Source organism: Bos grunniens, chromosome 7 (genome assembly GCF_055505025.1).
Source record: "Bos grunniens cultivar Pamir isolate PY7600 chromosome 7, Bosgru_T2T1.0, whole genome shotgun sequence".
In the NCBI taxonomy this organism is placed as follows: Eukaryota; Metazoa; Chordata; class Mammalia; order Artiodactyla; family Bovidae; genus Bos; species Bos grunniens.
This window is the reverse complement of record NC_141171.1, coordinates 22,230,810-22,254,997: the sequence shown is the minus strand read 5'-3', so window position 1 is coordinate 22,254,997 and position 24,188 is coordinate 22,230,810. Positions and strand designations below refer to the sequence as shown.

General features: G+C 43.2%; 1 protein-coding gene across 25 annotated transcripts in view; it reads right to left on the bottom strand.

Annotated features, from left to right (window-relative positions):
* Positions 1-12,475: 12,475 nt before the first annotated feature.
* P4HA2 (prolyl 4-hydroxylase subunit alpha 2) overlaps positions 12,476-24,188 on the bottom strand; it is a 157,501-nt gene continuing 145,788 nt past the window's right edge. For 10 of the 25 annotated variants that reach the window (XM_086410385.1, XM_086410384.1, XM_086410389.1 and 7 more), the window contains 7 exons: positions 22,478-22,548; positions 22,142-22,241; positions 18,302-18,355; positions 17,709-17,774; positions 15,925-15,993; positions 15,445-15,541; positions 12,476-12,938 (listed from right to left, as the gene is read on the bottom strand). In XM_086410385.1, coding sequence (XP_086266511.1) covers positions 12,868-12,938; positions 15,445-15,541; positions 15,925-15,993; positions 17,709-17,774; positions 18,302-18,355; positions 22,142-22,241; positions 22,478-22,548 — 528 coding nt within the window. In that variant the 3' untranslated portion in view covers positions 12,476-12,867. Of the gene's footprint in view, positions 12,939-15,444; positions 15,542-15,924; positions 15,994-17,708; positions 17,775-17,823; positions 17,884-18,301; positions 19,840-22,141; positions 22,242-22,477; positions 22,549-24,188 lie in introns of all 25 variants that reach the window. The other 15 variants (XM_086410395.1, XM_086410394.1, XM_086410396.1 and 12 more) reach the window with 3 other exon arrangements.

Below are 24,188 nucleotides of genomic sequence, written 5' to 3'. Positions count from 1 at the left end.
AAGTCACACAGATAACTAATGGACTCAGGTTATCTTACTGTCTAAGCAGGATATGAAGCACTTTAAAAGTGACTAATCATGTTCCAAGTATTAACTAGCACTGATAGAGCATCCAGTAAACTCTATAAGGCAGATAAGAAAGATAAGACAAGATCTTTCCTACTATTTGGAAGAACCCAGTGCTCTAAACACTTAAGTGATATGTCCATGTATAGACACTTGTTGACAATTTACTGGTGGCTGTCTTCAAACCTGGAATACAACATAAGGGAACAGAGAAGGCTTAACTAATTTTTACACAGACCATCATTTACAGACATATTTTTCTTTTCACAGATTATATTTCACAGTCAAACTGAACAACTAAACTCACTTAAACTAAAAGTAGTTTCTGATTGTTATTTTACTATTGCTGAATGATCTTAGGAAGAAACCTTGGTATTTCTCTTCCAAAAAAACAAAAAAGTCACGATTAAGAGAGAGAGAAAGGAAGAGCCACTAAAACAGGAGAATATTTTTATAGCATAACTACCAATAAAAGAAGGAAGGAAATGACAACCCACTCCAGTATCCTTGCCTGGAAAATCTCACGGACAGAGGAGCCTGGTGGGCTGCAGTCCATGGGGTTGCAAAGAGTCGGGCATGACTGAGCGACTAATACCAACTACTAACTAACTACTACTACCAATAAAAAGCCTGTATCCAGAATACATAAAGAATTCCCACAAATAAGTAAAAGACTCAATAGTAAGTGTGCTAGAGACTCAAAAAGAACTCATAACAGAAGATACCCATGTGGCCAACAGAAATATGAAAGGTATTCAGTATCATGCACAATCAGAGAAACACAAAATACAACTATAGGATACAACTACCATCAGAATTAAGAACTACAGTGCAATGGGAACTCTTACACATAGCTGGTGAAGTGAAAATACAACTATTCTGATAAAGTAACATAATCTAATAAATTTCAATAATCTAGTAATTCCACTCTCATGAAATAAATAGTAATTTCACTCCCATGAACTGAATAGAAGTATGTGTACCATAAGCAAGTACAATAAACAAGTCCCTCTAAAAACAGAAGGACTTCCCTGGTAGTCCAGTGGTTAAGACTCTGCACGTCCACTGCAGGGCATGCAGGTTTGATCCCCAGTCAGGGAACGAGGATCCCACTTGCCAAAGAGGGCAGTCAAAACAAAAAAGAAACAAATAAAAAACCCAAAACTTAAAAACAGAGCTACTATATGATCCAGCAATCCCACTCTTAGGCATATATCCAGAAAAAAACATTAATTCAAAAAGATACATGCACCCCAATGTTCATAACAGCATTATTGTCAACAACCAAAAACAGAAGCAATCCATTGACAGAGGAATGGATAAAGAAAATGTGAGATACATATGCACGTGCGTGTGCGCAGGCACACACACCCCCACACACACACAACCATGGAATATTACTCAGCCATAAAAAAGAATGAAGTAATGCTATTTAAAGCAACATGGACAGACCTAGAGATTATCATAATTAAGTGAGGCAAGTCAAAAACAAATATCATATAATATCACTTATATGTGGAATCTAAACAATGATACAAATGAACTTTACAAATCAGAAACAGACTCGGAGATATAGAAAACAAACCTATGGTTACCAAAGGGGAAAGGCTGTGGGGGGATAAATTAGGAGTTTAGGATTCATATATACACACTAGTATATATAAAACAGATTACCAACAAGAATCTACAGTATAGCACAGGAAGCTCTACTCAATATTCCGTAATAACCTATGTGGAAAAAGAATTTGAAAAAGAATGCATATATGTACAACTGAATCACTCTGCTGCACACTTGAAACTAACACAACACTATACATCAACTATATTCCAACATAAAATAAAAATCAAATTAAAATTTCAAAAAGAACTTCCTTAAAAAAAAAACATTCACACCAGAGTTTACTGTATTCCCAAAGTGGAAGAAACTCAAATGTCTATCAAAAGTAGAACACATAAAGAAACCATGGTACACCAGTTTCTATCCAATTAAGTACCATGGAGTACTTAAAAGGAATGAACTATACAAACTACAGAAGATACACAAAAATAACATTGATGTATCTTAAAAACAAAGCACTGAATAAAATAAACTAGACCAAATAAAACACAGTGTATAAGTTCATGAATATAAACTTTTAAAATTATATTGCTAAATTATAAAATTGAACTATCTCACAAAACCAATACATTTAAAAATATAGTTCTATATATTAAGAACAGAAAAATCTTCAAGATATACTATTAATGAAAGTAAACTGTAGAACAATATGTTTAATATGATTTTATTTATGTAAAACAGATAACTTAGGGACTTTCCTGGTAGTCTAGAAGTTAAGCATTTGGGCTTCCCATGCGAGGGGCCCGAGTTCAATCTTTGGTCAGAGAACTAGATCCTACATGCCCCAACTAAGAGTTTGCATGCTACAGCTAAAGATTTCACACGCTGCAACTAAAAGATCCCATATACTGTGACAAAGACCCCAAGTACTGCAACTAAGACCCAGTGCAGCCAAATAAAAAAATTCTTTTAAGATAACTTATTTGCATGATATATATCTGAGACATTGTTCAATAAAACTTACTGCAATAATGAAAATTTCTAAAATCTACCGTTTAATTCAGTAGGTAAGTAGCTGTTGAACACCTGAAATGTAGTTAATACCACTGAGGAACTGAATTTTTAGTTTAATTTGAATTATTTTCAATTTAATAATTGTGGCTAGGGTCTACAGTTTGGACAGTGCCTATGCTCACTCAGTCGTGTCCGACTCTTTGCAGCCCCTTGGACTGTAGCCAGCCAGGTTCCTCTGTTCCTGGGGCTTTTCGCTAGGCTCCTCTGTTTAAGGGATTTTAAGACAAGAATACTGGAGTGGGTTGCCATTTCCTTCTCTGGGGTCTTCATCCCAACCCAGGGATTGTACCCACATCTCCTAAGGCTCCTGCACTGCAGGTGGTTCCTTACCTGTGGAGCCATTGGGGAAGCCCCACTGTTTTACATTTTAAAAATTAATTTAAATTAATATTAAAAATCAGAGACATTACTTTGTCATCAAAGGTCCATCTAGTGAAGGCTATGGTTCTTCCAGTAGTCACGTATGGATGTGAGAGTTGGACTATAAGGAAAGCTGAGCACCAAAGAATTGATGCTTTTGAACTGTGTTGGAGAAGACTCGAGAGTCCCTTGGACTGCAAGGAGATCCAACCAGTCCATCCTAAAGAAGATCAATCTTGAGTGTTCATTGGAAGACTGATGCTGAAGCTTCCAAGCTGAAACTCCAATACTTTGGCCACCTGATGTGAGGAGCTGACTCATTGGAAAAGGCCCTGATGCTCGGAAAGATTGAGGGCAGGAGGAGAAGGGGACGACAGAGGATGAGATGGTTGGATGGCATCACCAACTCAAGAGACATGAGTTTGGGTAAACTCTAGGAGCTGGTGATGGACAGGGAGGCCTCGGGTGCTCTGGTTCATGGGGTTGCAAAGAGTCAGACATGACTGAGCAACTGAACTGAACTCTGTTTTGCCTAAATTGTTAGCAGTAATGTACACGATCTTTATGTAATTAATAAATGTAAAAACTAAGGCTCTTTTTCTCATGGGTAAAATGAGAAGTACATACCTCAACTCCAAGATTACTATAACTACTAAGAACAAAATGGAAACAAATCATCAATTTCCTGATGCATTAAGAAAAAAAAACAATGGGGAAAAAAAGTTCACATTAGTTATAAATAATAGTGGAGAGAAGCTGGAATCTGGGATCACACAGGAGTTTGTAGCTCGGAGAAATGATCAGTTACGTTTGCCATTCACGAAGACTGGCAAAACAAAAACAGGAACCACTTAATCAAAGTATAATGAATCCAGTTTGGGATATATTAACATGGAAGAACCTGTGAGCATTGTAAGCAGAGCTATAGCTGCTAGCCAGAGAGTAATAAAAGCTGGAATTAAAGATTTAAGAGTTGTCAATACATAGGCAGTATTTGGAAATCAGAAGGCTTCAGGAAAGCAAAATGGCTACAAAGCAATTCTGAGCCGTAACTGAGAGGTGACAAAGAAGGACCAGGGGAGTCAAAAAGAAGAAAAACCAGTAGACAATTGGTTTGGCCTCTCACGGAAGAGAAGGTTTTGTTTTTAAGTGGCTAATGTTTCTTTAGGTTTCATTTCTATCAAAAAACAAAGCAAAACAAAACACAATGTACACTGGGACTTCCCTGGAGGTCCAGTGGCTGAGGTGTCACCCTGCCAAGGCAGGGGCCCAGGTTTAATGCCTGGTCAGGGAACTAAGATTCTGCATGTGTTGAGCAGCATGGCCAAAGACAAGAACAGAAGAAACAACTAGATCTAAATCAGGAGTGTGGTCAATCTCAAAGCAGCCCTCACTGACCATCAGGGGAGTAACTCTGGAACTGAGAAATCACTGATCACTCACCCTACAAACCATCAAAGAAGGAAGGTTCTGATAAAACAACAAACTTGAACCCTCACTCACGTCTATCATTCTTGCCTCCTTACTCAGGGCTTTTACCAAGCACCTGGCTTCAGACCTGTTCTGAAAGGAGAAGAGCAGGCTACACTCTCACTCATAAGCACTTTCTGAAAGGTCTACATCAGACCCTGATCTCTGACCAGGCTAAGGTAGATCTCATGTGGACTGTGATACACAAAATCTACACGGTTATCGGAAATCCTCTTCTTTGGATTCCAGGCTTATCATTCTTGATTCTACTTCTAAAGACCAAGTTTCTGTAAGTTAAGTCTGGTGATGGATTGATTTGAGTTACTTGTCAATGGAGACTGGAATACAATGCATTCTCACAGAAAAGCTGTAAATCTGATGCATATCTATGAAAACACACTTTTTCATTTTATCATTTGAGGAAATTCTAACTCAAAATCTGAATTGTTGAACTGCAGCAGGTCTGGGAAACTTAGAAACCATAGGCAAAAATTAGTGTGCACCTTTTAAGGGAGAAAGTCCTTAATTTTATAAGATTCACAAGAGGGTCTGTCACTCCAAAGGTTAACAGCCACAATAACTTTTTTTTTCTACCTCAGGCCCTATTTATGATCATTCATTGAATAATCTGTGACACCCATTCCAGAGTTATATACAAGTTCCAAGTAGATATGTTCACTAGGAAGCTGGACCTAAGAGTCTAGAACAAAACTCAAGACAGAGATGTGAGTGAAGTTTAAGAAATCATAAGCACATAAATGATTGTTACAGCATTGAGTAAGAAAGCGCCTTCCTTTTAAAGTATAGTACTGTGAAAAGGAAACATGGACATACACAGGAGAAATGTGGGCCAACGAAGAAAAGTTAGCAAGACAGTCTGGGAAAGAAAGAAAAATCAATAACCATGAAGTTATTTTTCCTTCATTGGATGAAAAAAAGTCAAAAGTGTCTACTACCGAGTATGACCACTAGGAGGACCCTTAACACTTCACCAGACAATTTCAGGGAATTAGTTATGGCAGATTTACCATGTCAAAAAATAAAGAATGGGAGGTGTGAGGACAGTAAATATAGGATAAAGTTTTAAGTAGCTTGCCAGTGAAATCAAGACAGACAAGAGGACAGCTGTGGGCCCATCAGGGGGTTTGGTCCTGACTTCAGTGAGGCCTGTGCTGGGCTGTGCTTAGTCGCTAGGGTCTGCAAATTCACGAAGCAAGGGAAAGAAAGAGGCTGTCTTTTCAAAGAGAGTATTATCAGTAACAAGAGACCACCTAGTGGGTTGCTAATATTATAAAACCACTTTCAGAAACACACTGAAAAAGTCCTTTAAAATACTCAACTTCGGATTTGCCAAATACCCGTGACCTTCCACTTACCCTTAGCCCCGAAACATTTCTCACAGAAAAAAAGTTTTCCCCTAGTTTAGAGAAATAAAAAATCTTCACAAAAGTTTAAAAACCTCTTCAAAGTGGCCTCAGCCTTGGAAATGACTTCCCAGACAGCGCTGGACACTCCCCGACCCTCCCTCAGGGCGCCACCTCCATGCCACCTGTGCTGTGAGCGCTTCCTCATGGGGACACAGTGCCTCGGGAACACGCACCAAGACGGCCATTGCTCGGTCAGGACTCGCCTGAACGGAGAGGCGGGCTAGAAGCCCTAAACAACAGCGGCTACGGAGACTGCATAAGCCCCAACGCCAGCAGCACCACCGCTCACCTCCTCAACTGCGGAACACGCACCTCACGATCCATGCCTTTCCAGAAACCTCTGGCCCCACCCTTTCCGCAAAAGCCCCGCCCCTTCCCTAAGACTGCCCACAGGACCTGCCCCATCCTGGTACTTAGCTTGAGGGAAGACTCGCTGGTAGAAAAGCGAATAGAGACGTGGGAAAATAAATTTCCTTCCCTCAGGGGACTTCCGTTCAAGTTGAGTCAAAACCTAATACACAAATAAGAATATCATGTTACAGTGGCGGTGTGTGCTAGGAAGAAAGCAGAGCAGGGGGCGGGAATGAGGATGCAGATGTTCAAGGAAGTTTTGAAAGGCCAGTATGATGAGGTGTCTAAGATGGGGCTTGGTCAGACTGAACGGAATGAGGATAGAAACTCTCTGACCACGTTGGGGAGGAACTTTTCAGGCAGAGGGACCAGCAAGCACAAACACCTGAGTAGGCCAGTGTGCTGGAGCGAAGGCTGCGGGCGTGTTGTGGGAACCGAAAGGTGCTCTCAGTCTTCCCCAGCCATTCGCCCTACCGGGAAGGATTCAACATGCCCACAGGCCGCTCAGCGAAACTCGAAGCCACACGACTGCCCCTAGGAGCCCCTGTCACCTCTGCATAACCAGCGGCCACGGTGTTGAGACGGCCTTAGTGAGCCCAGGAGCAGGCAGGCAGCTTTCTCCCCCGTGTGAAATAATGATGTTTAGGTTTGGAAGATAATATACAGGATGCCCAGTTAAATTTTAAGTTCACATGGGCAACCAATAATTTTGTAGTATTTCTCGTACAAAATTATTGGTTGTTCATCTGAAATTAAAGTTTAACTGGGTGCCATGTATTTTTGTTTGTTAAATCTGGCAACTCTAATCTAGAGTTCAGATGCTAGGTTTGAAAACAAGACCCGTGGTATGCCAAGCCATATTAGAGACTGAGGCAGAAGAAATTCTGTGCAGCTAATATACGTTTTTGTGTATTTTTTGTTAGTGTTATCAAGGTAGTAAAATTAGTTGAAAATATTGCAAAGTTGAAAAGATTGGTGTATTAAAATTAACATTTTTAAGTTTAAATGTTTTATTTATACTAAAAATGAAAATTACTATGTTCAATTTTCCTGGTTTAAATGGAAGCAAACTCGTCAGTAAAAATTTCAAAACTTTGAAACTCTTGATCAACTTTCTTGACCAAGTGCAATCTTAAATTATCTTAAATTAGCTTCAGTTTACTGATTATTCTTTTGTAGGATGCCACTGTGACTCCTATTTAGAACAAAATTCCCTAGACCACGTTCAAGTTTGGAAAAGATTATACTAAGAAAACACGTGAATCAGTTTCAGATGATTCAAACACAATGCCAATTTTATATTACAAGTCATTGCTATTGTATGCGGCTTAAAATTACTTCAGGTGAAACTGCCACAGGATTTAAGTTATCAGACTTATAACAGATGTATTCATAGAAAATAACTTTTCTTCAGTAAAAGTTCAAAATATCTGGACACTTCACTTGCTAAGTCCATATCTAGGATATCTATAATCTCTTTAAATTTCTATTTGATAAACACTTCTCCTATAATAATTAATAGACTCATCCAATAATGTGTACATTTCCAATCTCTTTGTTTTCAAATTCAGGAAGTATATTCATATCTCTTCCTAAGTTTAACATGAGTCAGACATACTTTCAGTTACTTGCTCTCATTTGTTATAAGCAAAATATGCAACCTTTTAAAAACTTTTTCTCAGTTCAAAACATCATCCCAAACCAGTAAGCTGCAAAAAAATGTGTAATGTATTTGCACCACAATGCAATGTTTTAGCATGTTGTCTGAGCATGTTGTATTTAGGTTTCAGGATGTTGTATTTTGTCAATTGATGTTATATCTCTTAACATTTAACAAACATCTTTAATTTGTGCGTAGTGCTGTGATTGAATTTGATCTTAATGCCCCTCAGGATTAGTATTTGTGTTTAATGTAGTTTTTAGACGGACTTCCCAGATAGCTCAGCGGTAAACAATCTGCCTGCCCATGCAGGAGACACAGATTAGATCCCTGGGTCAGGAAGATTCCCTGGAGGAGGAAATGGCAACCTGACCCAGTATCCTTACCTGGAAAATCCCATGGACAGAGGAGCTTAGCGGGCTACAGTCCATGGATTCTACAGACAAAGAGTCAGGAATAATCATAATTTTGTAACTGCTCAATGAATTTTATGTATCTATCAATATATCTGTATCTTCTGTAAAATAGCTAAAAAGATTATATTTGAAGTCATTGAAAGTAGTCTTTTTGAACATTAAATTATGAGCTGAGAAAGGCAAAAATTTGGCATAATCATTTTGAGGGAAAATAATAGCTTGTGTACCCTGCAATATTGGTTCCATTAACATAACCCTGGCCTCAAAGATTTTTTTATTAAGAATGTCATAAGATAACTCATATTCCCTAATTTCTTCAATAAAATTAAAATGTCTATTGTTATAACATTCTTAATGAAAACATACTAATCTGACACACTTGCTTAAAATGGGCTACATCTGGTATAGAGAGTAAGGAAAAGAATTTTATTTATTTCATTCCAAATAGTGTTCCAAATCTAATATGATTTCCTAGCAGCATTATGTATCTCCCAAAATTCATAAATTTAAATCTTGACCCTTAGTACCTTGAAATGCAACTGTATTTGGAATTAGGGTCTTAAAGAGATATTTAATATAAAATTAGGTCATATGGGTGGGCCCTAACCCAGTATAACTGGTGGCCTTATAAGAGGAGACTTGGACACAGACAACACATCCAGGGATGACCATGTAAGAAAGTGGCCATTTAGAAGCCAAGGAGGAAGGCCTCAGAAGAAACCAAACTTCCTGAAACCTCGATCTTGGACTTCTAGCCTCCAGGAACTGTGAGAAAATAAGTTTGTTTCAAACCATCCAGTCTGTGATATTTTGTCAGCCCTAGCAAACTAATACATGTTATAAATTTGTTCTGAATTTTATTAGACAAATAAGGCACAGATTCCTTTTTATTATAGCTATATCAACATTATAATGACTATAAGTTCAATTAAATTAAGCTACATACATAGTTTTTGGTTTTTCAACTTTTAAATTCAGCTTATCCTGGATATTAAAACAAGCATCCAAAGTATAAATGACAGAAGTTGGGAAGTTAAAAGGGCATGTGAAAGTTAATTTTATATGTTAACTAGGCTAGACTGTGTTGACCAGTTCCTTGGTCAGACACTAGATCTTCAGCTCACATAGTAAATTATCAGAGATGTTACCTTAGGCTTACAAAACAAAAAGGACGTTTGTGATAGTGTTACCAGGTAACCAGTGTACCAGGTACAAGTGTAACCAGTTTGTGTTACCAGGCAAAGAAAGGACTATAAAAAAAAAAATTAAAAAGTGACAAAAGGGAGAGGGCAGATGTAATAGAGGATAGTGAACAAATCTAGATGATCATCTGTTAAATTTCTAAAGTGGAAAAATCATGAGATATCTTTGTAAATATACAATTATAGTCAGAAAAATTAGACAATTGAAAAAGGTTCCCTTAAGAATAGGGAATAGAGGAGGAGAGAATAGAGTAGGAAAGCATTATTCATGGTAAACTCTTCTGTTTCTTATTTTTAAAGCCATGTGCATGTATTTTAAACTGAGGTTAGCAGACAAAAAAACAACTCCTACTTATTCTTCAAGACCCAGATCTAACAATGTGGTGCCAACTCCGGGTTAAATGAGACCTCATTCTCCTGTGCTACTCAAGCACTAGGTTCTCTGTTACCAAGCCTCTCAAACTTTACACATCTATTTATGATCCTGGAGAAGGATGAATCTCAGGTAGGTGAGCCAAAAGTCTGGTTTCTCTTATTCTTTGATTATTTACTGATTCTACACATGAGATAAGAGACTGGGAAACCAGATAAAGAACCCAAGTAACAGGTAACTGCTAAGAGAGAAACCAGCAGAGATCTTGGTGGTCTCAAAGGGCACTGAAAGACAAAAAATTAGATTGTATTTTTTTAGAATACTTAACAGGAGGGAGGAGTACAGAACTCAGTCAGCCACTCACCCTGTTTACCCATTAGGACATTTAGTAAATTCTGAAGCCATGCACAATGGAAAATTAAGAAGCTAAGCAGAAAACCTCTGGGGAAAAAAATGGATTTGAGGAGCAGTGTCTAAATACTGAAGATACAAGGATTAGAATTATAGAACTGCCAGTGAGACAAATCCAGAGAACACTCTAGGCAGAGAAGTTGCAACTGTCTATTATTTCTCAGATTCCCTTACTCACTGGCTTCCTGTTAGGTTCTGATAGTGGAAGCCACTAGGGGGAGATTGTATGGCAGTCGATAGATAACAATTGCCCTGTTGCTGCTGCTGCTGCTGCTGCTAAGTCACTTCAGTCGTGTCCGACTCTGTGCGACCCCATAGTTGGCAGCCCACCAGGCTCCCCAGTCCCTGGGATTCTCCAGGCAAGAACACTGGAGTGGGTTGCCATTTTCCTCTCCAGTGCATGAAAGTGAAAAGTGAAAGTGAAGTCGCTCAGTCATGTCCGACTCTATCGATCCCATGGACTGCAGCCTACCAGGCTCCTCCGGCCGTGGGATTTTCCAGGCAAAAGTACTGGAGTGGGTTGCCATTGCCTTCTCCTAACAATTGCCCTAGAACCAGTGATTTTTTGCATGAGAGATGGTTTCATTAAGCCACTAAGATTTAGGGGTTATTTTATTGCACTACCACAAACTTAGTCTATCCTAATAAAATACATAAAAAGAATCTCTTTAAGTAGATTCTTGCACCTCATACCATATACCATAAAACCTAGCTGTATTGTATTAAAGATATAAATGTAAAAGATATAACTATAATGCTTTTAGAAAAGAATACAAGAAATATCTTCATGATCTTGGGATATAGAAGAATTTTTTAAACAAGGCATAAAAGCATAAATCTAAAAGGAAAATCCTGATAAATTTGACACAAATTAAGAACTTTTGTTCAAAAGAACTAGGAATGAAAAGACAAAGTAGAAAAAAGATATTTGCAAAGCATCTAACCAACAAAAACCTTGTGTCCATAGTATGTTAAAAATTTCAATGAATTAGTAAGAAAAAGATTTGAATACACAAAACCTAAAGACGAATGAACATACAAAAAGGTGTTCAATGTCTAATCTAATGTTATCTAATCATGTTAATATAGATAAAACTATCTATATAATAAGCTAGCTAAAATGCAAAAGTGTGACAGTATCAGATATTGGAGAAGACTGGGATAACAAGAACTTTTACTTACACCTGGCAGCAATGTGCATAACCACTCTGGAATACATTATATGTAAGGTTGAAGACCCACCTACTAAGAGTCAACATTTCCACTTCTAGGTATATATTCTAAAAAATGTGTTTATTTGCATTAGAAATCACATATAAAAATGCAACAGCAGCCTTATTAATAAAAGACTGAAACCAATTCAAATATCTACCAACAGTATATTAGTATATTATGATACTGTCCTATAATAGATGCTAATAAAACTGAACTACACAAATTAACATAAACTACAGCTTCACAGCAACATGAATGAATCCTACAAACAACTATCAAATAAAAGAAGCCAAACACCCCCTAAAATATACTCTTGTTTCCACTACAAAAAAGTTCAAAATCAAGGACAACAAAATAACTACTATTTATTTAGGGATATAGACCTGGATAGTAAAACTACAAAGAAGCAAAGGCATGACTACCACAGATCACTTGACAGTGGTTACCACCGAGGTACTGGGGGCAGGTCAGAGATGTGATCAGAGGGGCTCACAGGGCCCCCTGAGGTACAAGTCTGAAAATAATCTCTTCTCTAATCCAGGTGATGGTGACATGGGCCTTCATGCTCTCCATCACAGTCTTTAAACTGTACATCTATGTATCACAACCAACTCTATGTGTATGTCTCAAAATTTTAAAGTAAGAAATTTCAAATTATAACAGCATCACAACCATGGATATACATGGTCTCTATGTTCTCTGAGATGCAAGGAGACTGTCTCTCTCACTTTCCAGAAAGAACACTGAAGCTTAGAGGAAAAATAAGTGTTGAAACCTGGTCTGGAACATCAGGGTTTGCCTCTCAAGTATTCATTATCCAGATTCATTATCCAAATGGTGAACTTGGTAAAAGCTCCCCATCTTAAAAAAAAAAATACTTCAAATACGGCTCTTTAAGGCTTCTGGCAGGGACGTTTTATTTTTGGTTAAAGCCACATTAATAGAAATTCCATAAAAACAAGCATGTAAACAAGGAATCAGAACTTTGGTTCACTGAAACATCTCACACCTAAAGCATCTGAGGTACAAAAGCACCTTGCTAGGTGCAGACCACCTGACTCTGCTCCAACCCTACCCGAGCGTCCAGAGATAGCACAGGCTGGTCAGAGAGGCTGGGGCCCAGGTCGTCCAGGACCTTCCCTAGTCCACTCTCTACTCCACACAAAACATTTATGCCTCCAGAGACCCGCCTGATGGGACTGGAACATAGACAGGAGTCTGTCACATTGAACTTGAAGACAACACGGACTGTGGGGCCAGGAAGGCGAAGGGCAGAAAATGATGTCAGTCAACTTCTGTCGATCCACACGGCCTCAAGAATTCCTGTCCTCGTTCATGGAACCACTTATTGGAGACTGTGAACAAACAGAAAGTATGTTACATTCCTGTTGGTTAATTTAGCAGCCAAAATTAATGATTCCTTCATGATGACTCCTACACTAGGCCTGGGAATCAGACATGAGTAAGACTTGGTTTCAGTCATCAAGTTGCTTATGAGCTGGTAAGGAAAACAGATAATTGTACAAAAGTCTGTCAGTGATACGATATATGTGCGTAGGTTGCCACAGAAACAGAGCTAAAGAGCGTTTAACCATGTGGGGGAAGAGGAAACCCTAAGGCTGGGACAGAAAGCTGAACAGGAGTTATCCAGGGAAGGAAATGGACAGAGCAGGTGGTTCCTATACCAAAGGGGGTCTGGGAAGTGGGAACAGGATAAGAAAGAGAGCAAGGCACAATCCACGCTGGTGTGTGTGTCAGGGACCCCAACAAGCTTGGCACTGCTGGAATGTGGTGGGTGGGCAGTGAGATGCAAGAGACAAGGAAGCCTGTCAGGACTGTGGCAGACCTCAGTCAACCTCTGGGAGCCTGTCAGGACCGTGGCAGGCCTCAGTCGACCTCTGGGAGCCTGTCAGGACCGTGGCAGGCCTGGAAGCGACCTCAGGGAGCCTGTCAGGACCATGGCAGGCCTCAGTCAACCTCAGAGAGCCTGTCAGGACCATGGCAGGCCTCAGTCAACCTCAAGGGCTCTGGGCAGCAGATCTATCCTGTGTGTTGTGGGCAGCGGGGAAGCAGAGCTGGTGCTAGCACAACCACCTGAAGTTGTGTCTTAAACGCTCACAAACCACGCTTTTCATTTCATAGACTCATAATGAATTGAGAAAATTGCTTTTAATGTGCGAATGAGGTCATTGCACTTTTAAAATACACTTTGTGATAGTTAAATAATACATGTACTTAGCTGAAAAAATCAAATTGTTCTACAAGGCTTATAATGATAAATAGCAATCTCCTACCCATCCCTTCCCACCACCAATCCCCACTACCACTGAACATTTAACTCCTTTGTCTCTTCTGATATTTATCCTCATTTTTCTAAATAACACACTTATAATGTTATTTCTTGACTTTCAACTTTAGATCTTATATGTTGATAGTCTGCCACAGAAGATGGGAGCTTTGGAATTTTTTACACCACTCTTAAAATACATATTTCCCCTTCCTATCTCCCAATATAGTTATATCACAAGTTCTAGTTAAATTAATATTCAGTATTTACACTATTATGTCATGTAAATATTACTCACACTTGAGCTACCTAATAGATTGTGCAGCTGACCCTTGAACAACACATTTGAACTGGGCAAGTCCAGTTATATACATGGGTTTTTTTAAAGATTTATCACTTTATTGTTAAAATTAAATCTATCTTTTGCTGCACTGGGTCTTCACTGCTGTGCGTGGGCTTTCTCTAGCGGTGGCAAGGCAGGTGCTAGTCTCTAGTTGTGGTGTGTGGGTTTCTCACTGCAGGGGCTTCTCTTGTTGAGGAGCACAGACTCTAGGTACATGGGCTTTAGGAGCTGTAGCATGTGGAATCTTCCTGGACCAGGGATCAAACCGGTGTCCCCTGCATGGCAGCCAGACTCTGAACCACTGGACCACCAGGGAAGTCCTAGTTTTTTCATAGTAAATACTACAGTACTACATGATCCACAATTGTATGAATTTGTAAAGGTAGACCCGTGGATATGGAGGAACCGCATATATAGAGAGCTAACTATAAATTACACATGGATTTTCAACTGTGTAGAGGGTCAGCACCCCTACCTAACCTTGCTTTATTCAAGAGTCAACTGTATTTTCTTTCTGGTACAACTTTTTTCCTTTTTCTTATTTTCTTTCTCATTTGCTTAATTTTCTGTGAATCTATCACTATTTATCCCCATAACTCTCCAAGAGGTCTATAAATTCATCTCTTTGTGATCACTTCCTGTCACATCCTGCTTCAAGCCTCTCCATGACTCACCACAGCTGCTTCCAAAACAAAGCTCAACTTTCAGCCTCCACAGTTTGATTTCAGCCTCAAGCCTCATCTCTCAGTCTCTGTGCCACAAGCCTCCCCTTGTGCAAGATACAAAGGCAGCTGGTCCCCACACTATGATGTTGGTTTTAACCTGAGCCTTGTTCCACGTGGGCTTTGCTTGCCTGAGACACCTTTTCCTCTTTTTGTTTCCACTTCTCCCCGCTGTGACCTCAGAACCCTTGCCAGAGCCCACTCTTCTGGGGGCCATCCTGGACCTAGGATGCCTGAATAGCTATTCTTCCTTGGGGCTTCCTCAGCTCTCTAGGCACCTCTGAAAGTGTTCCCAACCAAATGTCTTAGCATATAACCAGCTGAGTGGACACCTAACATGGCTGCTCGGGACTACTGGTTATCAAGGAAAAACAAACACAAAACCCCAAAATCTCCAAAGGGGAGAAGGTTTTGACTCTGTGAAAATTCAGCAGCAAGTATCTCTCAGTTCAGAGTCTCAGGCTGACCACCAGAGCCCAGAGGCTACCACCACAACTTAAGCCACTCACCCCACTTGCAGCCCACAAGCACAGGGCAGGCAGCATGTCTTGTTCGATAGTCACCTTCCCCACTCCGTAGGAGGTTGTACCAGAATACAGCTGTGCCCTGGAAAGAGAGAGCCTGTCATACCCTTAGATACTGGGCTCAAGGATCTGATGCTGAGTACCACAGAGCCCCCTCTGAGCAGAAACACTCTCTCTCTCCTGTGTTCAGGGGCACAGGACTCTGGGACTCCAGCGTAGAGAAGTTCCCCAAAAAGCTCCTACCCTTCATGGTGGGGTAGATACTGAGAATCCCACCTGGCCCTCAAGGAATTTCCCTCTCCATTCCATCTCCCAAGGTGAAAGCCTAGACCACAGGTCAGGGTTCAGGAAAGGGCTAAGCTCCCTCAAAGTGATAGTCAAGCAAGCCAGGGAACTGGACTAGGAGACAGGAATGAGGTCTGGGCCCTGCACTTCAACTTTTGACCCCCAAGAACCAGAACTTACCTTCTTAGGCCAAATTGCAGCCCCCAGATCAGGAAAGACGGTGGCACCACCAGCTTCTACATCACTCATCTGGGAATACAAGACACAGAGCTTGGCCCTTCTACTCAATACTCTCAGAGCAACTGAGCCACAAAGGACGTGATGAAGTATGTGGATTGTCCTTCTCTGAGCACCAGTAGCTCTACCACCAGCCCTCTGGCCAGAAAGGCTCTTCCCACACCCTGCCCTTCCCTAAACCCTGCTTAATCTGAGTGGTTCATTAGGACAGTCCACGCCATGGAGAGAGGTAGGCCTAAGGAGACCCATACCCTGGCTGTCCTCGAATGGGGAAAATCTGAGTCTGTGCTGGGAAAATGCCTGGCTGACCCCCACGCCCCTTATCCTCGTCCAAGCTGGCCCTCGCCTAACCCGGTGTGCCTTGTGAGCGGCCCTGTGGCTTCTATTACCATTGGTGGCCCCAGCTCTGCACTGTTTTTCTGGCTTGGGTAACCTGCAGCTCTAGTCAGACTCTCACCTTCCCACAACAGCCACCCTCCCAGGGCCAGCTAGGGTACTCTGTCTCCAAAGGGCCTGCATCTCCTGCAGTAAAACCTCAAACTAAATGGAACACAATTTCCATAGCAGCAAGGCTGCACTCATGCCCACAGAGCTCAGCTCATGCCCAAAGCACCACCTCCTTCTCATCTGGCTCTCTTACTTCAAGTTTTTTGCCTGTAAGGTAATAAAACGTGGAGCTAAAATATTTCCACAGGACACATACCAGACAGACTGAAGGGCACCCAACAGATGAATGGTAAATGTGGAAAATGACAACCCCTGATGGCTTCCCACCAGAGCGAGGATCAAATCCAGGCTCTTTTCTAAAACCTGAAGGCCCTGGCAGTCTCACCAGCCTCTCCCTTTGGCCACCCCAGATTAACACACTATCTCTGAGACACACCACCCTTTTTTCTCTTTTTCCAACATCCCAAGTTCCTTCCCTTTTCCAGGCCTCCACACACTCTCCTCTCTACCAGAAATCATGTTCTACCAACAAATTTCCACTCAACCTTTAAGACTCAACTGACATGTTACTTCTCAAGGGAGGCTTTCTCAGAACCTCCACTCTGCATTACTTCTTCAAAGCATTTATCACTATGGTAACCAAACAATGACCTCTCCTATGTCTAAAGTCTTTCATATTAGACCATAAGCCCATGAGAAACCACACATGCCCTGCTCACCAGCACATTCACAGCAGTCCCCAGCACATAATAACCACACAATGAAACTTAAACAAGACACCAAAGGGGAAAATGGACACAGGCTTCTGTCTTTAAGTTACTTCTATGCCTCTTTAGGGCTACCTCTTTCAGCCAAGGGGAGAGGAACCTATTCCTCATGTGAGAGGTAAACCTAACCCTGGCTGGAGTACAGGCAGCAGGTGGGAGGCAGGCAGGCCACTGAGCTTCGGGGAAATGAAGGCCGGTTCATCTAAGAGCACTTCCAGGCCACCTCCTCACTCTGACGCTAAGCAGAGACCTCTCCAGGACACCCATCCCCTAAGTCCAGACTAGCATTGGGCCCATCAAAAAGGAGCCAGGGATGTAAATCACAGGAGCTGGGAGAAAAATACAAATGGAAACACGGAGCAACACTCTACTCCAGCGAAGAAGGGTGCTGAGGGCCAGGAGGACCCAGCCATTGAGCAACAGTTGGTGGTACTGGCTCTGATGGGAACATATTTGAGAGCACTCTGGACCCAGGCTCCCCTTAAGCCCACACACTGCAGGCGTCATACTTACGTAGTTTAAGAACGTGGCCACACGATTCCCCGTCCCTAAACGCTTGAAAGCATCTTGCTCATCTTTCTATAAAATTAAGTGAAAGCACACAGGTGGGCCTGTACCCAATACTTACATAGTTAAGAAACGTCGCTAACCTATTCCCCTCCGTTTTGAGGCCGCTGTCAAAAGGTCGCTGCAATAGACAACAACTTTCACCCAAGTTTGCAACTGACTTCCCCTGCCACCCACAGGACTGGGGCCAAAAAGGTCAAGGGAAGGTACCAAGGGGGGGTTCCATACACAGGCCTGGACCAGGGGCCAAAGTTGCAAGGGAAATCCTGGCTGGGCATGGAGGACAAGGGGCAGGAAAGAGTTCACAGAGACCTAGTGATGTCCTCTGCTTCAGAGTCAGGGCAAAGAATGGCAGGGTTGGGTCGGGGGACCACTCCCAATATCACAGGGGAAACAGCCGGGCTGCACTTGGCTCTGGACTTGGGCTTCTCCAGTAACAAAGAGTGGGCCCTGGTGAGGTGAGGGGGCTACGGTGAAGGCTACAGCCTTCTCAAATCAGCTAGAGCAGGGCCTTTGAAAAAACCTGAGCGGGGTCTTACCCTGGAGAAGTCAAAATGTGGCTCGTACTGTCCTCCCATTCCATAATTAGCAACCTGGTAGGAAATAACAGCATTGGACTTTGTCAGCAGCATGAACCACCCTGAAGCAGCCCATCTCCCAGGTAACAACCAGAACCCCAAGGAGCAGCCTCTCTGAGGAGGGTAGCTATGCCCTGCCAGTTTGGGAAGAACAAATGCTGCAAACAGGTCTATAGTTGTGTCCAAGAGGAAGGGTGCAGCACAAATGTGGTTTCCAAGAAAGGACATGATGGCAAGCTGCAGATGGCCACCGTGGAGAAGCTCCAGCCCTTGAGGGACACATGAATGGCAGCAGAGGGAGCCCTCCTTCAGGCAGGCCATGATTATTTGCAAGATAATGAAGCGGTAATCCAGAAGAATACCAACAATAAATTCAGAACTGGTTTGGGTAGGGGGTTTCTTTTTAGTACTAGTTTGGGAGCTACTCAGTGCCTGGCCATGCTCCTGCCACCTCTGTCACCAGGCCCCAGAAACTCATCTTGGTCAGGCTGAATAGGACAAACAAATCCCACCCCATCTCATAGTGGTCCACTGTACGGAATACTTCTGCACCCAAGTGCAGCAGCACGGCTTGGGCGGCTGGCTGCAGGGGTCCCAAAACTGCTGCTCTACCTCAGTGCCCCCAAGTGGAGTCTGAACCCGGACCAGGGCCTGAGCCACCTCAGGTATCACTAATTGGATCAGAAGTCACAAACACCTTTGTGAACAGTTTACCAGCACAATATAAGTTCTAAGTCACACTGGTTATTTTAGCTTCAGTAGTTAGATGAGAGACGAAGTTCAAGATGAAATGCAGAATCTGACATGAAAGCTGACGTACTAAATGGTACCACCAATGTCTATCTGGGAACACTTGGCTACTGTGTCTTAATGAAACCATAAACACTTTGAAGATTCAACTATTAGTCCTCAGAAAAGTGGTTTCATACAAACTTTGTGGTGATTCTAAGAGTCGGGAGAGAGATGCTGCAAAACTGGCAATAATGGCCATCTATTAACAGGATGGAGGGAGAGGGAGGATGGGCTCTACAAGAGAGAAAATCCTCCTTTTGGAGTATAAAACAGTATTTATTGAATGTGATGAAACGCAGATTTGGGGCAGAATGATTTTTTTCAATGTCCATAAAAATAAAAACATTGATAAGGAGAATCGGAATCAGTGGAAGAAAACATCCTGTCACACACTGCTTTGGCAGTCAAGTGTCCCACACCAAAAATACTATCAACAGTGCGAGGAGGCCCAGTTCAGCAGGTGACCCTGAAGACCGACGATGCATGTAAGGAGAGAGGTGCTAGAGAAGCTGATGAAGTGATATCACAAATGATTTTCCTTTGGATCCACTATAGCCAAGAACTTGAAGAAAACTTTAAACATGACTGTGATCAGTTTTCCAGTGCATTCAGGAGAGTTCACTTGCTGCTTGTTGCTGGAGGTGCAAGGTATGACTGCATTTTCCAACACACCCACTTGCTGGATGGAGGGCTTAAACTTTCACTACCTGGGGATAATGAAAGAAGCTGCATTGTTACGGGTGGCTCATCTTTTAGCAGTTTTGAGAATCATGGTGATTCTCACATTTGATCATAGTGTTCAGGCTACTGTACCTGTAGTATTTAATACCATCCCCAAATAGTACAAGTGCCATGGGAACTTCTGGATGTGCAGCCATCAGAATCACCATCTGGGCAACTCCAGGCCCCAGACTCATACCTCACATAACAAGAAGCTGTACATCAAAACTGATTCCTGAGAGGCGGTATACATTTGTCACAAAAGTATTAAGAGTCAGTCCTTTGAAAGATGTGGGTATTTACAATACTGAGGTCAGAGTGAAGGGGGAAAAATAGTTAGAAATCACTTTTTTGGTGAGACTGAGACATCAGCAGAGTCTTCAGCCTTCAGGAATTCTGGCAATGCAGAATCTCTTCCACTCTCAGATAGGCCCTCATCCAATTCAAAAGAAAGCCTCGATCACCCTTTCTTCCAAATGATCTAAAGCAAACACATCAACTACAGGTGAGGATGTCAGCAGACAGCAGAAGAACCAGTTCCTTTCCAGAAGCCTGTAATGCCCCCATGCGGACCCTGGTGGGAAGGCTCTTGCTGGTGCCTAGGCATGTATCACACTATGTGGAATGAACACTAGGAGACAGGTTCTGAAACCTAGTTTCCTATCCCCTGTCCGTGTAGGATCAAAGCTTTGAACAACACCGGCTGGCAAAGAAAATGCCAAGACAGCTCCTAGAGAACGAAAGCAAACAACAATGGTCTTCTGGAAGACCCTGACCATAAAAGGCCATACGCTGGGAGCTGCGGCATTCAAAGCCCACTTATCAACTGAGTCACAGCATTACAAAAGGTCAGTTAAGAGGAAGCCAGACCAAGGACAAAGCTGCGTCTTCTGGGGTTGCATGTGAGATAGGGTACAGCCTGGCATACACAGTCATCCAGGAGAGCAACAGGAGTACAGGCCTTGTACACTCTTTTCAGCCTTTTGGTCCAGGGTACGGAGTCAGCAACCAAATGGAACATCATCCTCAGTAAGGGCCATGATGGTCCTAACACTTGCTCATTTGCAGGAAGCAATGGCAGATGTCTTAACAACAACACAAAACCTGTTCCGGGAAGGTATGAATTACAACTACACCAACAGGACTGCACTTGGGGCATGGAGACCCTTTCGCTCTTGAAAGGGGTGTGCTCTCCCACGTAACGGGAGTGGGAGATGTGGCAGAAGTCCTCTCTTGATGCGCTTGTCTGCAGATCTTACCTAAAAATTAGACTTTCAAACTCAACACTAAGCTCAGTGGAACTGAAAAAATTACATAAAATGTTCACAAGACTGTAAGATAATCAGCATGCTTTAAAAAAAAAAAAAAAAAACAACTCTGGTAGACTTCACACAAATCCATAAAGACAACCTTCAAAATTGGTTTTGGTTGCTGACCCAGCTATGGAGTGGGGAGTAAGTGCTGATTTGCTTGGATGTGTCCAGGCAAAAGTTCAGAGAATATTTTCCAAGTGATCTCAGTTCAATATTCTACTGAGAGCTATGGTTGATCAGTTAAAGTGTGAGATCCTTAAATACACAGACCCTCTGGCCAAACAGATCCAAGAGACTCAAGAAAAATGCCAGTGAAACTTTTCTGGCAGCGTCTCAGGGGGCATCACTTTACAGCAGAATTCAGAATCTGGAATGTTCAGAAGGGAGCATGCCCAGTGCTGATTTGAATTCAATAGAACAGAGGACATATTAGTAGGAACTCTGCCCATAATGTTCAGTATGGTGCTGCCGTGTGTCTTCACCTCTGAAATAAAAAGCAGGAAGCCAGGGTCCCACAAAATTACTTAAAATGGAGTATTTCATCTTCACCATCCAACCAATCTAGGCCTCTCCCTGCTAAAGTATTATAGAACATTTTACCTCCAAATGGACTTGACTAAGACTCAGAATCATACCTCTGAATATATTCACAGCTCTTAGAGGTGTCCCTGGAACAATTCAGGGTATCAGCTTCTGTAGTTAGGATGACGTAAATGGGCCCGCCACACCCACCAACAATCCCTAGCACCTAGTGTGATACTTGGGCACAGAGAAGATATTCAAGTGACATTTGTGAACACTAACTGTTGTATGCCAGTGGGCATACTTAATTCTGGCTTCCCAATAGGAGGCCACGCCATACTCGTGGCATCTTGTAGTCATACAGTTACCCTAGGCCCAGCCCTGAGCACCCTGGGAGATGATCTAGCTAGAAACACTCCCTTCCCAACTCCAGGGTCCCAGGAACAAGCCATACCTGCAACAATTCTGCAGTCTTCACTGTTAGCCCTGTGATGTGCTGCATCCGCAGATTCACCCGAGCCACAACGGGGTCATCGTCCTCCTCCAGCCAGGAGCTACACCGAAACAAGAGGGAGAGAAAAGCAGGGCAAAGCAGGCTTCAATGAGGTCCTCCACTCTCCCCAGCCTCAGGGCCGGCGCTGAAGGCAGCACAGAGTGAAAGCTCCCCGTAGGCAGGTGCAGGCGCCAGCAGGGAGGACACCCACCCAAGCCACTGCCCTCAGTAGGAACTAGGAGGCCCCAGAGTTGGGGCGTGAGCAGCCATCCCTCTTCCACCATCACCCTTGCTAACCTTTTGGAAACCCTGTAGCTGGCGACAGTAAGCACACCTGTCTTGGGATCACGAACAGTGGCTCGTGCAAGCTGGAAGGCAAGAAGAAAGGGCACACTTATCATTCTTTGCCTTGAGTGTTTTCCTGGAGAGACTGGGACCTGATCTGCCAATCAGACCAGGAAGGGAAGGAGCTCTGCAGGTAGTGGCTCTAGCCAAGGCCCCTTGATCCTGCAAGCCAGTCCAGGGCAGTGGTCTCCAAATTCCTGTTCTGCTGTCAGAGCCTGGCCCCTGCCCACCCCTGGTTCCCAGGTCCATGCTGTCTTCAGAATTATGCCTATGGAGTCTGTTTAGTCTATTCACCCATCTGCCTAGACAGCCCCTTTCTCCCCAGGCCCACACACCACACCTGCCCACGCCTGGCCGCTCCCACCATATTCAGACTATGCTGCTGTCCCTGAGTCTCAGTCCTGCATGCTCCTCTCAACACGGTCAAGTCCACTGTCCTTCTGAACCTCAGCAACCTCCTCTGCCCAGAAACCTACCCAAACACTCTCCTACTGCACAGCCTCTGCTGGCCTCCTGCTGCACAAGGAACAAAAACAGAAAGCACAGTTTTCACTCCCTTGGGAGCTTTGCAAGGTCAGAAGAGAGTCAGGAAAGCAGTCTACAAGCAGCAATAAGTGAACGGCGCTGGAAGCCACCCACCTCCACATGCTCACTCATAATAAATACACACCTATCTCACACCCCCCAGTTTCCACAGACTGGTGCAGTGATACTCCCAGGAAGGGCCTGCTGCCTGGAGCCAGCCCCCCATGCTCCAGCTGTGGACTGTCTTAACTAGTGCTTCCTCATGTGCCCAGCACAATACCAGGAGACCAAGACACGGCTGCTATCCTCATACAACTCAGTCAGGTGGGAAGGCAAAAAACCAGCTGCGTGGTCACAGCACAGCATGTAGAAGCTGGGAAGGGGGACGCTCAGTGTCCGGGGGAGCACAGTCGACAGGGTCAAGACTGGTTTCCTAAGAGGGTGATGGCGGAGCCACCTAGCTGAGATTTGAACAGTAAGCAGGAGCTAGCCAGGCAGGAGAAGGTTACAGGAACAGGGCAGGAACAGCAACGCAGGGACCCAGAGGTCAAAATGGATGTGTCGTATGACTGTGGATTTGAAGTGAGAGGGAAGAGATGAGAACAGGCTGAGGAGGCAAGAGGGGGTTGAGTTGGATCTAACCTGTGACCAGTGAGAAGCAGGGGAGGGACACCACAGCCTGAGTGTAACAAGGATCACTGTGGATACATCATAGAGGGGTGATTAAGGAGGGGTCAGAGCAGGAACAAGGAGGCCAGTGAGGATGTCATAGAGAGGTCAGGGCAAGAGGTGGCAGAAGGGATGGAGGGAGTGGATGGACCAGAAGGCTGGCCAAGCTGGACAGGTGCTGCTGCAGCACGTTCAGGTAAGACCCACTGCACCCAGAATGGAGGGCTTCCCCGAGATCCACCCACTGTTCTTTCCTGATGACAACTGCAGCTGTGGCCAGATCCCATCCAAACAAGTGAACTACAGCACTGGCCTGACGCCCACAGGGAGGCTCTGGGCAGCTGTGCTCGGCTCCCAGGGACAGACAGAGCTATTTTGAAAGCAGGCCAGAGACCTGAGGGCAGCTGCCAGGCATTCCCCACAGGCTAAGTTAAGCTCATGGGCCCTACTTCAAAGCCAGGATAGCATC